The sequence below is a fragment of the Rhodnius prolixus genome, unplaced genomic scaffold (genome assembly GCF_049639745.1).
Source record: "Rhodnius prolixus isolate KJV_2025 unplaced genomic scaffold, Rpr scaffold_1, whole genome shotgun sequence".
NCBI classification, from domain to species: Eukaryota; Metazoa; Arthropoda; class Insecta; order Hemiptera; family Reduviidae; genus Rhodnius; species Rhodnius prolixus.
The window spans coordinates 26176894-26192856 of NW_027411581.1; the positions used below are offsets into that span (position 1 = coordinate 26176894).

The 15963-nt window shown below is 31.5% G+C and overlaps 1 protein-coding gene across 5 annotated transcripts; it reads left to right on the forward strand.

Annotated features, from left to right (window-relative positions):
* Positions 1–11: 11 nt before the first annotated feature.
* Positions 12–15617, forward strand: LOC141458191 (uncharacterized). Of its 5 annotated transcripts, none has more exons than XM_074135881.1 (11): positions 12–333; positions 3305–3492; positions 5146–5288; positions 6413–6511; positions 6773–6889; positions 8584–8725; positions 9261–9360; positions 10684–10750; positions 11509–11742; positions 12208–12324; positions 14158–15617. In XM_074135881.1, the coding sequence occupies exons 1-11, from the start codon at positions 65–67 to the stop codon at positions 15238–15240; spliced, it is 2559 nt and encodes an 852-aa protein (XP_073991982.1). In that variant the 5' UTR covers positions 12–64; the 3' UTR covers positions 15241–15617. The 5 variants fall into 5 exon arrangements, with proteins under 5 accessions (XP_073991982.1, XP_073991991.1, XP_073992000.1 ...); XM_074135890.1 differs by having other exon boundaries at positions 14164–15617; XM_074135899.1 differs by having other exon boundaries at positions 8602–8725.
* Positions 15618–15963: the final 346 nt, after the last annotated feature.

Here is a 15963-nt window from a genome sequence, read left to right on the forward strand (position 1 = left end):
TTGCTAAACTAATTTTTAGTCACTATAGAAACTGTAATTTTGTCGATAGAGAAAGTAAAAAAAAATGATTAATTTTAATATTGATAAATGGCGCGATTTTTTAGAAGATGTTGCCCAGAGACCAGAGGAAGTAATTCTTAAAATGGACCAGTACTGTCAGAATATTAAAAAAAATAGTCAACAGGATAAATGTCCTAAACTTCAAAAAAACATCAAAATTCCCACGACGCAAGCTCACAATATTTCCCCTTTCCTCCAGATTCTAAACCTTGAAAATCCCGAATATCGATGTTCAGCAAGAGGTGTTTACAAGAAACCAGAGCCATCAGTTGAGTGAGTTAAATTACTTCCTTTCCTCTAATTAATTTAAATACATAATTATTTTATGAGTTTAACGCAAACCATGGGAAAGTAAAATTTATCGATTGGATGGTTAATTTCTAGCGTATTTTATTCGTCAGGAATTTGGGAGGCAACGTAATGAAGATCTGTGGAACCAGTTAAAAGACTCTCAAAGCCATTTAATATTAAATACGATTATGTTGTAGAAAAGTTAAATCTCAGCAATATCACGAATTGCTTCATAACCTCATGGCATTAGGGCTCGTGATATGTAGAAGTAAAGACACTGGACATGCAGCAAAAATAATTATTTAATTTCTAATTTATTAATAATACTATTTTAAGGCTGCTAGCCCTTAGATTTTCTCTTCCTAGGAGCTTCTTACATCTCGCTGTCCAGTAATGAAAAGTGTTGTCTGTAACGAGAGTCAGTGCACTGAAAAAAGCTCCGGGCGCTAATAACCTTCAGATGTTGACGCGCCTTAAATCATAAAAAAAAGTACTAATTTAAGACCTAATGTAATGTTTGCACTCTTTCTTTGTTAAATTATTTATGTTTACGGATTACTCATTTCTAATTATCATAAGTGAACGAGGATTAACATTCTTATTTTGTTAAACTGTTTAAGTCATTTTGATAGAATTTTTTAAAATATACAGATAACTATGTAGAATGTAAATAACATTTTTTTTTTTTTTATTACTATGTTAAATTCTTACACCTGAGAAAGCGGATTTATTACATTTGCTTAAAATCTTCTTATAGATCGCCTGGATAGTCAGATTATCTTAATTATTTAAAATTCTTAGAGAGCTCAAACTTCTGTATTCTGTATTGATTTTATTTCCTACGTATGCTATTATTACCTTTTTTGATAAAATTAACCAACTGAAATGAGATTTTACTGATGCGATTTTTTTATTTTTTCGTTATTTTTCAAAAATTATTTTAATGATTTTCTAGAGACAGTTGGTCTGAAGGGTTAAAATGATGAGCACTATTAAGATAAATAGGAGAAATAAATTATGAACATAGTTAAAATAAATTATTTATCACTTATTCCAGAACAGGAATTTACTTTTTAATATTTTAACAAAATAAATAAAAACGGCTAGCATTAGGGGCTGATGATTAGGGTTTGCGAATTTAATCTAAGCACTAGGGTCACATATAACAGATACGAGAGGTATACCGAGAGGTGGGCAGTTTCAGAGTTTGAATGCTGAACCATAAAGTAATGCCAATTTTTTTCTCAGGCGGGCTTTACGTCCAGTGACCAATTTTGGTGTCATGGGCGGAGGCAAATAGCAAGTGTACTTTATCATAAATTTCTTTTATCATCCATTTAATAAAATCCAAGGCCTAGACCGGGACCGGTAATCGAATCCAGGCAATACGTCATAGCTTTGCGGGATTCGCCTCTATCCCCTCGCGTCTTTATTTGGATTGATAAGTACGATCTGAAAAGCGAAATATAGTGCGACTAGTGTAACGTTACAGCTACATAAATCTCATTAATTACAAATATAATGTTACTTTCATTATGCGAATTACCTATATTTGTCCCTTATTATAAGTTTTTCGGATAAATCTGATATCATAAATGAAGTTAACGTGTTCTATGTATGTCAGTTATTGTGTTACATAATTGGCCATTAAATAAAAACATCTGATTATTATTCTATATGATTAACTTACATTATAAATTTTAAGTTGTAATCAAAATAAACTAAGGCGGGATTAATGGTGCTAGGGGACTATTTTGGCCCACGGACTGTTGTTTGGTGATTTCTGCTTTTAGGCAAATTTTATCTAGAAAGCGAATGTTCTTCAGTAGTAGTAATTGAATAAAAAAAACAAAAAAAAACTTTTTGAACGATTATATCTGGGCGAATTTACTAGCTGAAAAGAAAATATGAATGGATTTTTAATGCTTGTTGATTTTTCAATGTTTTAAACTGAAATTGTTAATGTGCTATTACTTAGTATTAGTGTTGCTAAAATTTCAAAATTGAAGATATTCGTCGGATCGCCTTGAATGATTTCATTTTATATTTCTTTGACCAAGTAGTATGTACATTTATATATTTTGTATAATTTAAAGCGCGTCATATATGAGGTTGAAGCAAAGATTTTTTTGGTGCATTGTCACCTTCGGACAATTACTTTCGTTAACACACTCTAAGCTGTAAAAAGCTCCTAGGCAAGAAAAAATCTAAGGGCCAACGTCTTGATTTGAACCCAGGACCTCCGCGTTGGAATCATGTATGTTAACCTCTGAGATAATTCTCTCCCAAGTATTTACTATTTATTTTGTTCTCGGATATTAGCCGCAGCAAAAGGTAGAAATTAATTACTGCTATTTTAATTTCAACGAATTAAAAAAAAATCCAAAACCAGGTTAAATAGAATAGAATGAATATAACTTTTTTTATTGTAAAATTAGCTTATTTTTCTCGTTCTTGAATTGAAATGCATCTGATATAAAATAAAATGAAAGCCCATATTAGATAGATTTTATAAAAATAATCTTAAATGCGTTAATATAGCGTTATGATACATTTCCCTAAAGACAAAGGAACTGTGTCGTCACTTATAATTCTCGCAATTTCGAGAACTTCGCTTATACACGTGTTTCGACTCAGAATGTGGTTTTATTTTATCTCTTGGTAGAAATAATTCCATTTTAATTTTACTTTTAAAAAATGAATCAAACAATCTGCTACATGTCTTCTAAATGATGGCATTTATAGTTAGTTCTTTTCATAATTGCTGTCTATTTCAATTATGATAATTTTTTTAATTTAAGACGCATCTCAGGTTATCGGCTAAACCCGAAGCTTTTTTTTTAGTGCACTTCTAGCCCCTAGAAAGCGCTCTGTCGTTACAGACACATTCTCCATCTTCATACAGTGATTATTATGATTATTTATTTTATACTGGAATTATTATTTTGTACAGGAACTTACATGTGTGCTGCTCAGCTTATGCAAAGATATCGCAGACTTACATTGATATGCTTGGAGACGGCAAGAAGGTCAGATTCCTCCAGGATAGCAATCTAGGGCCAATTTTGAGAATGATTACTTGTGTGAGAATTAAAACTACAGAAGATTTGAAAAAGGCTTTTAGAGCATTTGCAACTCAAAGTAGGCTTGCCATATTTAATATTAATTTGGACCCAAGTCAAGTAACATTACCATTTGCAGGGGACAATGTGTTATTGAAACCGTACGGTTTATAACAGGTCCAGCTAAATTTTATGGTATAGGACAGGGGTCGGCAACCTATTTCAAGTAGAGAGCCATTTCTCCTTAAATAATTTTAATAAATCTTTCCAAGAGCCGCAAGGATGATAGTGTAAACAACTCTGAAGATCATTTGTATTCTCAAATTATTATTTTATGATATTCAATAACATTTAAATGTTTTATATATTTATTTTCACATATTGCAAAGTAAATATACAAATAAATAACAACTAAACCTGTGTTTGAATGAAAATGGCGGCAGTCCTATATATTACGTACTGTATTTTAATGTAATTCTATTCAATTTCAGACCAAATCTCATTTAAAATTTTTTTTGAAAAAATATCTTTACTTTAATAAATGAAATTTTCATTTGTTTCAATAAAATTGAAATATACAATATATTTTGGACAGGCCACACAATGTGGATAAAAGAGCCGCGGGTTGCCGACCCCTGGTATAGGACACCGCGACAACCCCAAATTGGTTATTCTATATTATTATTGAGGAAAATTTATGTTGCTATAAAAACTGTTTTAATGTAACAAGTTAATATCATAGCCTCTTGTGTCTTGCGTTGAAAGAAGGGTTTATCTGTCTTATCCTCCCAAGTAGAAGGCAAAGATGGCCTCTTATTTCAACAGTCGAGGATAAAGAATGCAATTAGCCCACAAATAGGTCCTTTGCTTCCGAAATTAATGCTCAGATCTGCCCTGTGTAATTAATAATCGTGAATATGAGGTTAAAAGATTTTTTTGTTTCCGAATTCCGGATGTTGCTAATAGAACCTCCATATGGATATTACAAATTAAGCCGGACTCGTTTGATCTTCATTTATTATTTACGATCGTTATTCACAATTCATTCACGATTCCTTAATTTCCACAGAAGCCTATCCTGCCATGCCAATTCAACTTCTCTAATTCCTTCCTCTATAATCCATTCTGATAATCCTCCGCGATGTCTAAAAAGATGTTGGTCTCGTGATGTCACATCCTAGACAATTTCAATCATTTAAATCTTCGAGAGTATCAGCACTGGCTCCCTCTTCCTGTGTCCCTAAGGTTGCGTTCTGCATCAGCCTTGCTGGGCAGTTTTCGTCATGGAATGTTTTCACTGTATGTACACTTTGCCTGATGTATAGTATATGTACTTATTATATAGCAATAAAACAAACAAACAAAATTGTATGCTTGCAAAGTGCTATGAGCAATATTATTTTTTTTATTTTTAAGAATGAAACTGATAATAAATAGAAATAAAGAAGGAATGCTAACATTTTTTATTTGCAAAAATCTAAGTAATACATTATATTTGCCTCATTCGAGGAATGTACATGATTGGACATAATAGAACGTTAGCTTTTCAGTTTAAACACCCCTTTCAGTTTATATGTTGAATGTATGTATGTTTTGGCCACTTTCCAGGCAAGTTTATGTTTCTAAATTTGAAGATTTTATTTTATGTCAAATTCAGTAATCTTTTTAAATAATGTTATATATGCAGTTAAAAATATACTCCATCTTGACAATTCGTTTGATATTATTTTAGGAATAAAAAGAATCTGTTATTTCCCAAAAGAAATAATGAATTTATGCGTCATAGTCATAACTGTAACAGAGAATCCATTCTGTAAGATAGCAGGACGCTTGCGAACAATTGGTCAACCCGCAATAAGAATTACATTTTCTAAGGTTTTCTTTATTATTATTTTTGTATTATCGTTTATATGTTGAAGATATTATTAAGACCTTAATTTTTGAGAAGTTTCAACTTCTTCCAACTTTGATGAATTGTTTTGTCTGTATCTCATAAACATATCTCATAATGTGTGACTAAGATTTGTAATTGGCCTCTTAAGCCAGGTATTTTTAGAATTAGAAGCTAATTAACTACGTTACAGTGCGTAGCCTGAATTATTTATACATTTTTGTTAGGGAAAATTATTTTATAATGGGCAAAACATGGTGATTCTTTGCAAATAATGTCTTTAAAGCCCCATATTTAGGAACAAATCTGCTCAATTTAATCCGGGAAGTATTAAAAGTTATTTAATTAATGAAAAGCTCTACGTCACCAAATTGTCTCTTAGCAGAGGTAGATTTAAGGAAATAGTTTTGTTTCGAAAACTAGCTCGGCCTTTTTTTTTGAGAATTTCAAACAACAAGGCTTACACTAACGAACGGTTTTATGAAGCTTCTCAACAATTTGTGTACAATTTTTTTTCTTATCCATCCACAATAACCTCAACCTTTAGGTGTTTTGGACAGACGCAGTTAGTAAATATACTTATCAATAAATTTAATGACAATCATGAAATAAAATCTAACGCCGAAACCAGGAATAGAACCCAGTATCACAATATACCGCAGATTTGAGGGCTTCGCCTCTTACCGCTTGGCTACCATGGCGTTTATTTGTCATCAATGTACAGATATGAATTCTTCCAGATTATTATTCCAGTAATTTCTGTAAAAAGTTTAGCATAGGTTACGGAAGGTGTGTAATTTCACCTGCTAACTTTATCTTACAAGCTTTCAAACCAATGTAGAGGTGATAAGAGCGAAACTGGTACTGAGGACCATTTTCAAACTGAGTATTTAGTAAGCGGCGAGTTCTCACAAAAAATATTTCCCTTCAAGTTTTCTGAAATAAAGAAGATCTCACTTATTGTTGTACCTCTTTTTCACGTGAAATGTTATAACAAATTACGACAGAAATGAGTAAGGCAACGCTACTTGAAATTAGCAGTTGTTTACTATTAAATAGCTTTTAGCTATATATTACTTTTATGTTAATACTCTCTATATTTTAACAGAATGAACTAGAAGCTGAAAGAAGATCTATAAGTATGCTTATCGACTGCAAAGATGAACCAGATAGACTTGGATCTTTTTTGTCTCTTTTAAAAACATTGGTAGGGACAAATATGGTTCTTAAAATAGTGACATGATAGTTGCTGAAACAATGGCATGCTCTAAGAAAGTAAGCGTAGAGTTGTAAGCTACTCTTCTCTAGTACATTGGTCAGAGAGAAAGATAATTTCAGCAAAACTTAATTTACATTCATATGATTTAGTTACTTAAGTACATTAAATACATTTAATTTGTATATTTGTATTTTAGATTTACAAAATTTTAATTTTAAGATTGTAATTCATACAGACAAATATTGACAGACCGGTTTATTAAGGGAAAGAATAATTGTTTCTCACTTTGACCTGCTGCTTAAGAGTATATTTCATGACACACGTTCTCTGTACAAGACGTTAATGAAGGAACAAGTCCAGGTAGAAGTAAGTATTGATATTTTATCTTCTTTACACCTATTTTTCTATTCTTATATCAAATTTAAAATAATTAAAACGCTTTGAATTATTTAGCTTGTAGATGGAGACGAAAAAAAAATGAAGCGTTTTTCCCTTGAACTTATTCCTTAAAAAAATATAATTTCATAAGACTCTCACTTCCTCTTATTACAATTCTCGAGGTGCTTACTTATAGGAACACTTCAATTTACACAAACTTACAACTTACACCAAAGAGCCAAAAAAGAATATTCCAGGATGAGTATTCAAATAAAAGCTTGTCTTCTACAGAATGCATGTAATATTTATAAGAAGTTTATAAATAATCATAAGAAACATTCATGAAGAAATCAAAAGTAAAAGATCCATTCAGTAAAGTGATGCTTAATAGTTTTGAAATTTTCTATTTTACTTGGAATATATTTAAAATGCAAAAAAAGAAGTCCTATATGAATAATAATATAGAAATTTGAATTTCATTTATTCCGATATAATAGATAGGTATTTACATCAAGATTCTCTTTCTTTTAGGATTCTAAACAATTTATTTAACTGTACAAAGAAATATTAAAATGAGGGTTTAAATCAATACTCATAAAAAAACAAATATTTCATGAAACTTACTGATAATTTTATAATTTATTTATTTTGAATGGGTGTCGCCTAATATAGGAATCATTTTTATTCTGAGTAAAAAAATAAAATATACAATCTTTGTGTAATTTATGTAAATAATAAAACGATTTCAATAAAGGAATCAATTTTATTTCATTTATATACTTTCAAATTTTACTCTGCCTTTACTGAGAGAAATGGTTACAAACCAATGTTAAATAAGAAAACTTTTTTTAATATTTTAATTTTGCCAATTGATTAATTATTCCCAAAAATAGAGCGATTGAAGGAGTTTACGCTCAAAAATGGCACAGTCAAAACATTATTGAAATAATTACTATATAATAGTAATTTAGGAGAGTGTGCTACCTCTTGTCTCTGTGATTGACTAATAACGGTGGCGTTGATTGAAAGGGGATTGGGCATTGGCCAACGCCAGCGTTTTTTTTCTGGGCAGAACTGCATATCGATTTTCGTGCGTGTCTGCATTTTCTAAGTCTTAATGATTTTCAGCTTACCAAGTCGCTGGTATAAACCACAATTTCATCTCTTTCTTGTTTTTTTTTTTTTTTTTTTTATGATTTAAGGCGCGTCAACATCTAAGGTTATTGGCGCCCGGAGCTTTTTCCAGTGCACTGCCGGCCTCCAGACAGAGTTCTCTCGTTACAGACAACACTGTCCATCACCACATGAGGTAGCTGTAAGAAGCTCCTAGGAAGAGAAAATCTAAGGGTCAGCAGCTGGATTCGAACCCAGGACCTCCGCGTGGGAGTCCAGTATGCTAACCTCATAGCAAATCCCTTCCCTCTTGTTCATGTTAAAATTAATTAAATCAAAGCTTGTTGCCGGAGTTTCACCTTGGTGCCGCTGAGGCCATAGTTGGGGTTAGCAGTATTCATGTATTTCTGGTAGAAAGACTTTTCACCTTACTTTCATATCATTACAATATTGCCATATGGGTAAATCGCCGAAGAAATATTCAAATAGAATGTTAAGCAGCAGCTTACAAATTTGTATTAGAGTTAATTTAAAGTTATAAATTTAAGACATAATTATGTGAAAAACAGTTTCTGAAATTTTTCCAGGAGGAACCTAAAAAACCTGCCCACGCGAAGGACTATAGAGATGGACTGATCGAACAATGTAAAATAGAAATAGCAGATCTAAAGAAGAAGTTGGGCCAAAAAAGTATTCAGAATGTTTTTAGAGGTAAATTGAAGTGCAGTCAATTTATTTTAAATTATATTTGAAATGTACATTGATTATCGTTTGTAAACTCTATTTATTATAGTTATTGCTTTTTTCAATTCCCTAAATATCTGTATAGTTTGGGTAATTTTGGTAAAGGTCCAAAACTTTTATTGCTGAAATATTAAGGCAATTTTGGCTTAAATGTATGTATTAGATGAATACATCCCGTCTTGGTAGGTTATTTTCTTTTTAATTTTCTGCAGCAGAATTTCTTGTTAAGCTACTTTTTCGTCTTCGGATCTTCCAGTATCCTGCCAATCTTTTTTTGCATTTCTATGTATAGATTTCCTAAAAGTAGTTCTAAAGTTCACCTCCTAAACTTAGCAGCTACAATTTATCTGAAGAAGCTAACATGGAAACTTGAATTTACAACAGAAACCATCCTTTAGTCAAATTGAAATCTAAAATTGATTTTCATCCCTTTGGTAATTTATTTTAATTTTTAATTCGCATGGTGATAATTCATTTTGTTGTTTTTGTTTTAAATTATTAGGGTTGAGAGAATTATCGCACGAATCGAATAGAATTATTGTACCAAATGATGAGTCAACAGAAACTTGGGCAGTAAACCGAGAAAGTGATGCTTTGATAAAGTAAGTTAATTTATTCCAAATTATTCAAATAAAATTCTTTCAATCTATTAAGCCGAAATAAATATTTTCAAAAAATAATTACAATTTGCATAAGTTGTAGATGTAGTACATATATGTATACAGGATGATCCATTTCAAACTCACCAATCGCTAATAACTTTTTAGGGAAGCGGAATTTCGAAAAACCCCATGAAGTAAACTATATGTTTTTTTTTTTTGGTCTAGTTTTCAAATTTTCCTCCCCCGATGCTATATCTTCATTTTTCACGGAGATACAGCCAAAAACCCCATTGAGGTTTCATAAGGACCACTGGTTTTGACCATGATTATGAAAACTACATAAAAACTGTGAAAAATGACGTTAACCCCGTTTCGATATCCCTAATATTTGTCGAGATATTTAAGATCAAAGTTACAATTTTATCTATTCGTGAACGGTTTTCAATATTAATTTTCCACCACAAATACACGTTTTGGGAGGTCCTCTGACTGCAAAAAATGTTATTTGTGACGCGAATAACAAAAATAATAATAATTGAAGATTTTAAAACATGTAGTGTAATGTAATGGTTATGGGTGAACCAGGATAAATTTGTTTTATCGTCAAATAAAAGCAATCATCACATCATTTTAAAGCACCCAGTATGCAAGACTTCTTGACCTAACATTACGGTAAGAATCTCTTGCCAGGGTGTTAGTGTTTGGTGGCCAAGAGCATGACTTTGTAAGTGGGAAGTCCTCAGTTCGAATCCTGCCTATGACTGCATTTTATTTAAAAAAGTATTAAGTAATAAGAATGACTGCATCCGCGGGATTCGAACTGGGGTTCTCCAACTCACAAAGCCACGCTCTTGACCACTAGACCAACACCCGCCCATCCCTGGCAAAATATTCTTTAATTGTTTGAATATATTTCTTTTGTTTTGTTCTCCACATTTCTTTTTATTTATTTTTAATATTAATTTTCCTAGGGCTATCTGTAGGAGGGCATTGGCCCTAACATGCCTCTTTGATGAAGGGGTTGGTTGAATATTTATATTAGTTTATTTACACATATAAGTATATGTCAGCGATGATGCATGGAACGTATTATTAGACTGACCTAACCTACATGTTGAAAGAACCATTAAGAAGTAGACTGTTTCGAAGTCCAAAACTTACTTCTTCCTCTTACATCATTTTAGGTTGGAAGTGAGAACAATTTTAAATGCCCTCGAAATATTTCTGTTACACTGTGTTGATCTATAAAAATACAATTTATTAAATTATTTGTATTAATAAAAAAATTTAAATTGTTTCTTTGTCAAAATTTGCTTTTTGCAGGCAATCTAAAAGTCAAGAACATTTTGAAAAAATGAGGAATCAATTACCAGGGCAAAATATTAATTTGGTAATGATCTTTAATTAATGCTCTGTATTTAACAAGTACTTTTTTCATTTGAAAGTGATTCTTCAGAAACTTCGGAAATGGTGAACGATCACCATTGATGGAGTTCCTTTTAAAGCAAATTTCATATTTAATTATTTTTTTATCGAGATTCTTGTCTAGTATTGAATCTTTTTCAATCATTTCCTTACCCTTCCCCTTTATTCAGATGCCCGTATAGTGCCACAATTGCAATTTTGTGCATACATAGAGTTGTATTTTCATTTTACTTTTTAAAATTTGAATTTATATCAGCTTTTAGTGACCGTAAAATATTTATGTTGAGGATTTAATTGGCGAGGAATCGATCCAAAAACAGAAAAAAACAACTCCGTTTTTTTTGCCAACGTTTCGTCAAATCTATTGCCTTCTTCAGGGCCTGGATATTACAAATAAGACAATACAACAATTTAGAATATTGAACCACTGCAAATACAACATATTAATACATCGCATTAAAACTATAAGAAACGAAATAAATTATAATCATAAGAACTTACGTGACTAAGCGGTTTGGTTGACTTACAGAAAACTAAGAGCCAAAAATGAAGAGCTAACATTGTAATTATTCTATTGTACTTGTCCATGTAAGTCCAGGTATTTTTAAATATATTTCTGTACTCCATTTTTGGCTCCTAGTTTTCTATAACTCAACCAACCCGCATAGCCACGTAAGTTTTTATGATATTTCCAGATTCAAACAAATTATTTTTATTGTTTAGAGTGGTAAGCAGTCAGAGATAGAAATACTTGAGAAAGAACTAGAACGCATTAATAGTGACATCGAAATTGTTAAAAAATTAACTAATGAAGAAAAGAAAATTATGTCTTACAATTTTATTGAAATACTGAAATATTATTTTAATGATATCAATAAGGTCAAAAAGCTATATTTCAATTATGGACATGCAAAAATGATAGAAAACTTTGGCGTGCCTGACCTGCAAACATGCAGAGTAAGTGAAATTTTTAATATTAATAAAAATACTCAGGTCCTTCCATAGAAGAAAGTTAGATCGGAATTAGTTGTTAGGAAATCTATGCTGATTGAAAAAAGCTTAGTGTAGTGCAGCATTTGTTTTTGTTTTAATATAATCAAGAACCTAATGCTTCAAATATACAATTTACTTAATTTTTGGAGTTAAAAAACAAAAAACAAAAAAAAATACGCGGTGGCTATGTAATACATAGACGTATAGAGCAGAACCATGAGATTCTCCAAACTTTACAATGTTCAGAGAATGCAGTCTTTCCAGTCCGATGCCCTCAAACCAATCTTTTGAAACCAAACAATTCAGGTTTTCTGATTTCACACCACTCGTATAGGTATAGGTACTTTAACAATCAAGCACTCTCTTCCACTTCCTCACTGACTACTAATTAATGTTTTATTATTATTATTATTATTATTTTTTTTAAAGAAGTTGACGAGAGAATGTTTCCGATGGAATAAGAGGAAACAGGAATGGATAATGAAGCCAATGGTGGAGAAAACTTGTAGAAAAGCGTTGGAAATTTTAAGAGCGAGAGAATGTGAGGTAAATGTATTGCATGTTCATGCTTTTAAATTATTGCAGTGCTTCAGTCAATAAAAAGGGGCAATTTAGAAATTGTGCGAAGTTCACAGTCATAAAAACTTTAGAAAATTGTAGCAAATTAGTAATCCGGACACTCTCATTTTTTTATATTTTTAAATGTATTATTTCAGAATCTAGTCTCCTATTGCTAGAAACAGTGCTTTTAGTGCTAGAAACTGGGCTCTTATTGGTAGAACTAGGGCAGATGTAAAAGTGTGAACGAGGAACTTCATCCGAGGGGGATATAATAGGAGTACTCTAGCGAAAATAGATGTTTCCGTGATATGGGGAAGTGATGAAACATTTAAGTCTTTCTGCTTGTTACGTTTCTTTTCCGCCTTGAATATTTCAAACGTTCTGTATCATATAGAGTTTAAAACTCTTTCTTTTATATAAATAAAAAGAGAAGTTATAAATAATTCAATCCAATGTATCCACCATTCACATGGTCTACTTCACAACATTTAACAGAAGACCACTTCAATTACACAGATTATGAATACAGGGAAATCATAGCTATGAATTGACTATCTCTACTCAATACTCCACTGTCAATTTTTAGACGCAAAATATTAATTGCCCCACAATTAAATCCTCATATTGTCAGATTGCATTTAAGGACGTTTTCACAGAATATATTACAACTACTGTTGAAGAGTTATCTGACCGACCAGGTACTAAGCACAATGAAGCTCTTAAGTGACAATGTAATTTCTTTCACCTTGTCATTATTATTATTATTTTTTTTTTATAGTAATTTTAATTTTCACCGAAATAAATCATTACAAACATATTCCCTTATTTCAATTTCACCATGACTTTTTTTTGTTTTGCTTTTTCTTTGGCATTGGCTTTCGCCATACAGCCAGCATCATCTAGGTGCTTATCACTAGAATATCACTCACTCTCCATTCTTATTTATAAATACATTCGCTTCACACATTCATCGCTCTACTATACACAACTATTTACTTAAACTACAGCTAATGGATGGATCAGTACTCTGTGCTCCTGCCATCCTTATAGCTTAACCCAAATTGAAATCACCGTAATCCTTCTCTAATCATTTTCTTACATTCTTTCTATAACTTTTAAATACATTCATATTTCATTTCTAGCTCTGCTACAGATTTAAGTACATATATGTTGGTGGAGAATATTATGTCTTCGTAGCGAAATGGTGCATCTAAATACCATTAAGTCACCAAAATTTCTGGAACGATACAAATAATTTAGTTCTGAATTTTTAAATAAATAAATTTTTTGCAAGCATCACAACTAATTATAAGTAAAGTATTCGCCTATTTTTTCAGGCGAGGCTTAACGTCCAATCACCGATTAGGTGTCGTGGTCGGGGGTGGAAGCAATACTTGACTACCAAATTTGTTTTCTATGAAATAAAAAGTAGCTACACATGGGATTTGAACTTGAGATCTCCTATTCAAATCTATGTTCATGACTTCTAAGCCAACTCCTGATTCCATCACATCACATCTGATTATATTTAAATAGTTATCACCATAAATAATTTGGTATCTTATTTCATTCATACCCTTAGCCAATGAATTCCTCTTTGTTTTGAGAACTCTTTACTTTATATGCTTCCCATGCAATTGTTTGCCTCTTAAATAAAAGCGTTTTAGGAGCATTGATTTATTTTTTAAATATAAAGAACTTATGGATATTCCAGTATTTTCGTACATCTATTACCTTAAAACTGGAAAAAGTGCATTGTATGCAGCAATTATGAACAGTCAGTTTCTTTGTATGAAAAAAAATTCAATTTTTTGCTAGTTTCAGGTATCATTGAATATAATGGATGCTTTCAAAATGTATATCAACTGGCAATATGAATTCCAAACAAGAAAACGTAAATCTACAAATATGAGTCAAGTTGATAATACTTCATCTAATTGCTCTTTTCATTCTCTATGTAAATTACTCGAAACTACTTATAAACCACAATTTGTTTGGTACTTGAACAAGAGCAAAAGTGAAGTTAAACTGGTAAAATCTGCGCAAAAACTGGAAAAAATCCTTAACGAAATGCATGAATCGGTGGAAACGAATAAAAAATGTTCATTACATATTCATCCAATGGAACAATTCGAAAATCATACTGACCTTATTGATCTGAATGCAGACATGTACTATAACGAAAAGGACAGAAATGAGGTAGATATTCTCGACAAAGAGGACGGAAGAAATACTCGAATGGAAAAATTAATTGATACTTTTGCAAATACTTCTAATGAGAGTCTTTCTACAAAAAACAACTTTAAAAGAGGCCAAAAAGAGAAAGTTGTCAGTAAAGGTGTGATTGACGAAAGTAATATGAAGGAAGCTCAAATGGAAATCAAGAAAAATAATCAATTTGAAGATGTTGAGAATAGTCATAACGAGAGAAAAAGCGTAAAAAAGCGGTACGTCTATTGGGAAGATTATAACAGAGAACAGTACGGTAGACTGCAAGTTTTGGATGAAGTTATTGGGCAGAAATGTTTAATAATTGAGCCTAATTCTGCATTCACAATTAATAATAAAGAACAGCCTGTGAGAGAATATGGGATGGAAGTAAAAAACAAGATTAAAGAAGATGAGATACAGCCAGCAGCTTCACATCTAACTGATTTAAACGTTGGCATGAGCATAAATTTATCTCTTGAGCATAATTATGAATTTAATTGTAGGGACGAGTTCATTAACTACTCGCATAAACTTGCTAAAAGTAACGAAATCTATTGTAAACTTTGTCTAGGAAGAAATGGCGAAGATTTACAACGAAGTAGTGAAATAGATTTATTGTATGTTTCCTCGGAAGAAACTAAAGTAAAAAGCAACTATGAAAATATTCATAATTCTAATTTAGCTAAATGAATGCACTAAAAATACGATATAGAAACTGTAGTAACTTAGGATGCAACCTTAGTATCACTGTATGTTTAATAATACTTAATACAGAGAATGTTATAAAAATAATTCAGAACTGAAGCTACTAGAATATAGAAGGTTTAATGTGTGGAAATTAGATATATCAACTGAGAGGGCTGACATATTTACAAAAAAAAGTGATCTCCTCACTCAGATCTCTAGATTAGTCACTTTTTTGTGAAACCAGCAACTGTAATGTGTCGACTTAAATTCGCAGATGGCTGCATGCTTCTAAAACAGACTGTTTTGGAATGACGGTAAAAACAAAAGCAACGCTATTTAATATTATGTAAAGAACTGTCCAAAATAAATTTTTAAAAAACTTTTGATTATTTTTATTATTATTATTATTTACATTAAATGGGCTCGAATTGTTATTGAAAATAGCATGCGGTTCCTAGAAATGTTAATGATGCTATTTATTTCTTGGGGCTGGGATAGCCTTGGACTAACTACTTCTTCAGAGAACTAGGTCCCTGTGTCTTTCGCGGTATAACATGAACAATTTCATTCAGCTGCTGGATTATGCACTATAAACAGGGCCTAAAGAGTTAGTTAGTGGGTGTCTCCAAACTTTAGGACAACAAGAACATTTGTCTTCTCCAGAATGGTCGGAAGCTCTTCAGTTGGAATGAAAGCGAACTTATTTGGGAACAATTTGACGCATGA

What these genes read in the sequence shown, in the direction of transcription:
- LOC141458191 (XM_074135881.1), top strand. Translation starts at nt 65, where the DNA reads ATGATTAATTTTAATATTGATAAATGGCGCGATTTTTTAGAAGATGTT. An exon ending in AGGAACAAGTCCAGGTAGAA is followed by an intron (nt 6,890 to 8,583) that starts GTAAGTATTGAT and finishes TGTGAAAAACAG; the next exon opens with TTTCTGAAATTTTTCCAGGA. An exon ending in GAAAGTGATGCTTTGATAAA is followed by an intron (nt 9,361 to 10,683) that starts GTAAGTTAATTT and finishes TGCTTTTTGCAG; the next exon opens with GCAATCTAAAAGTCAAGAAC.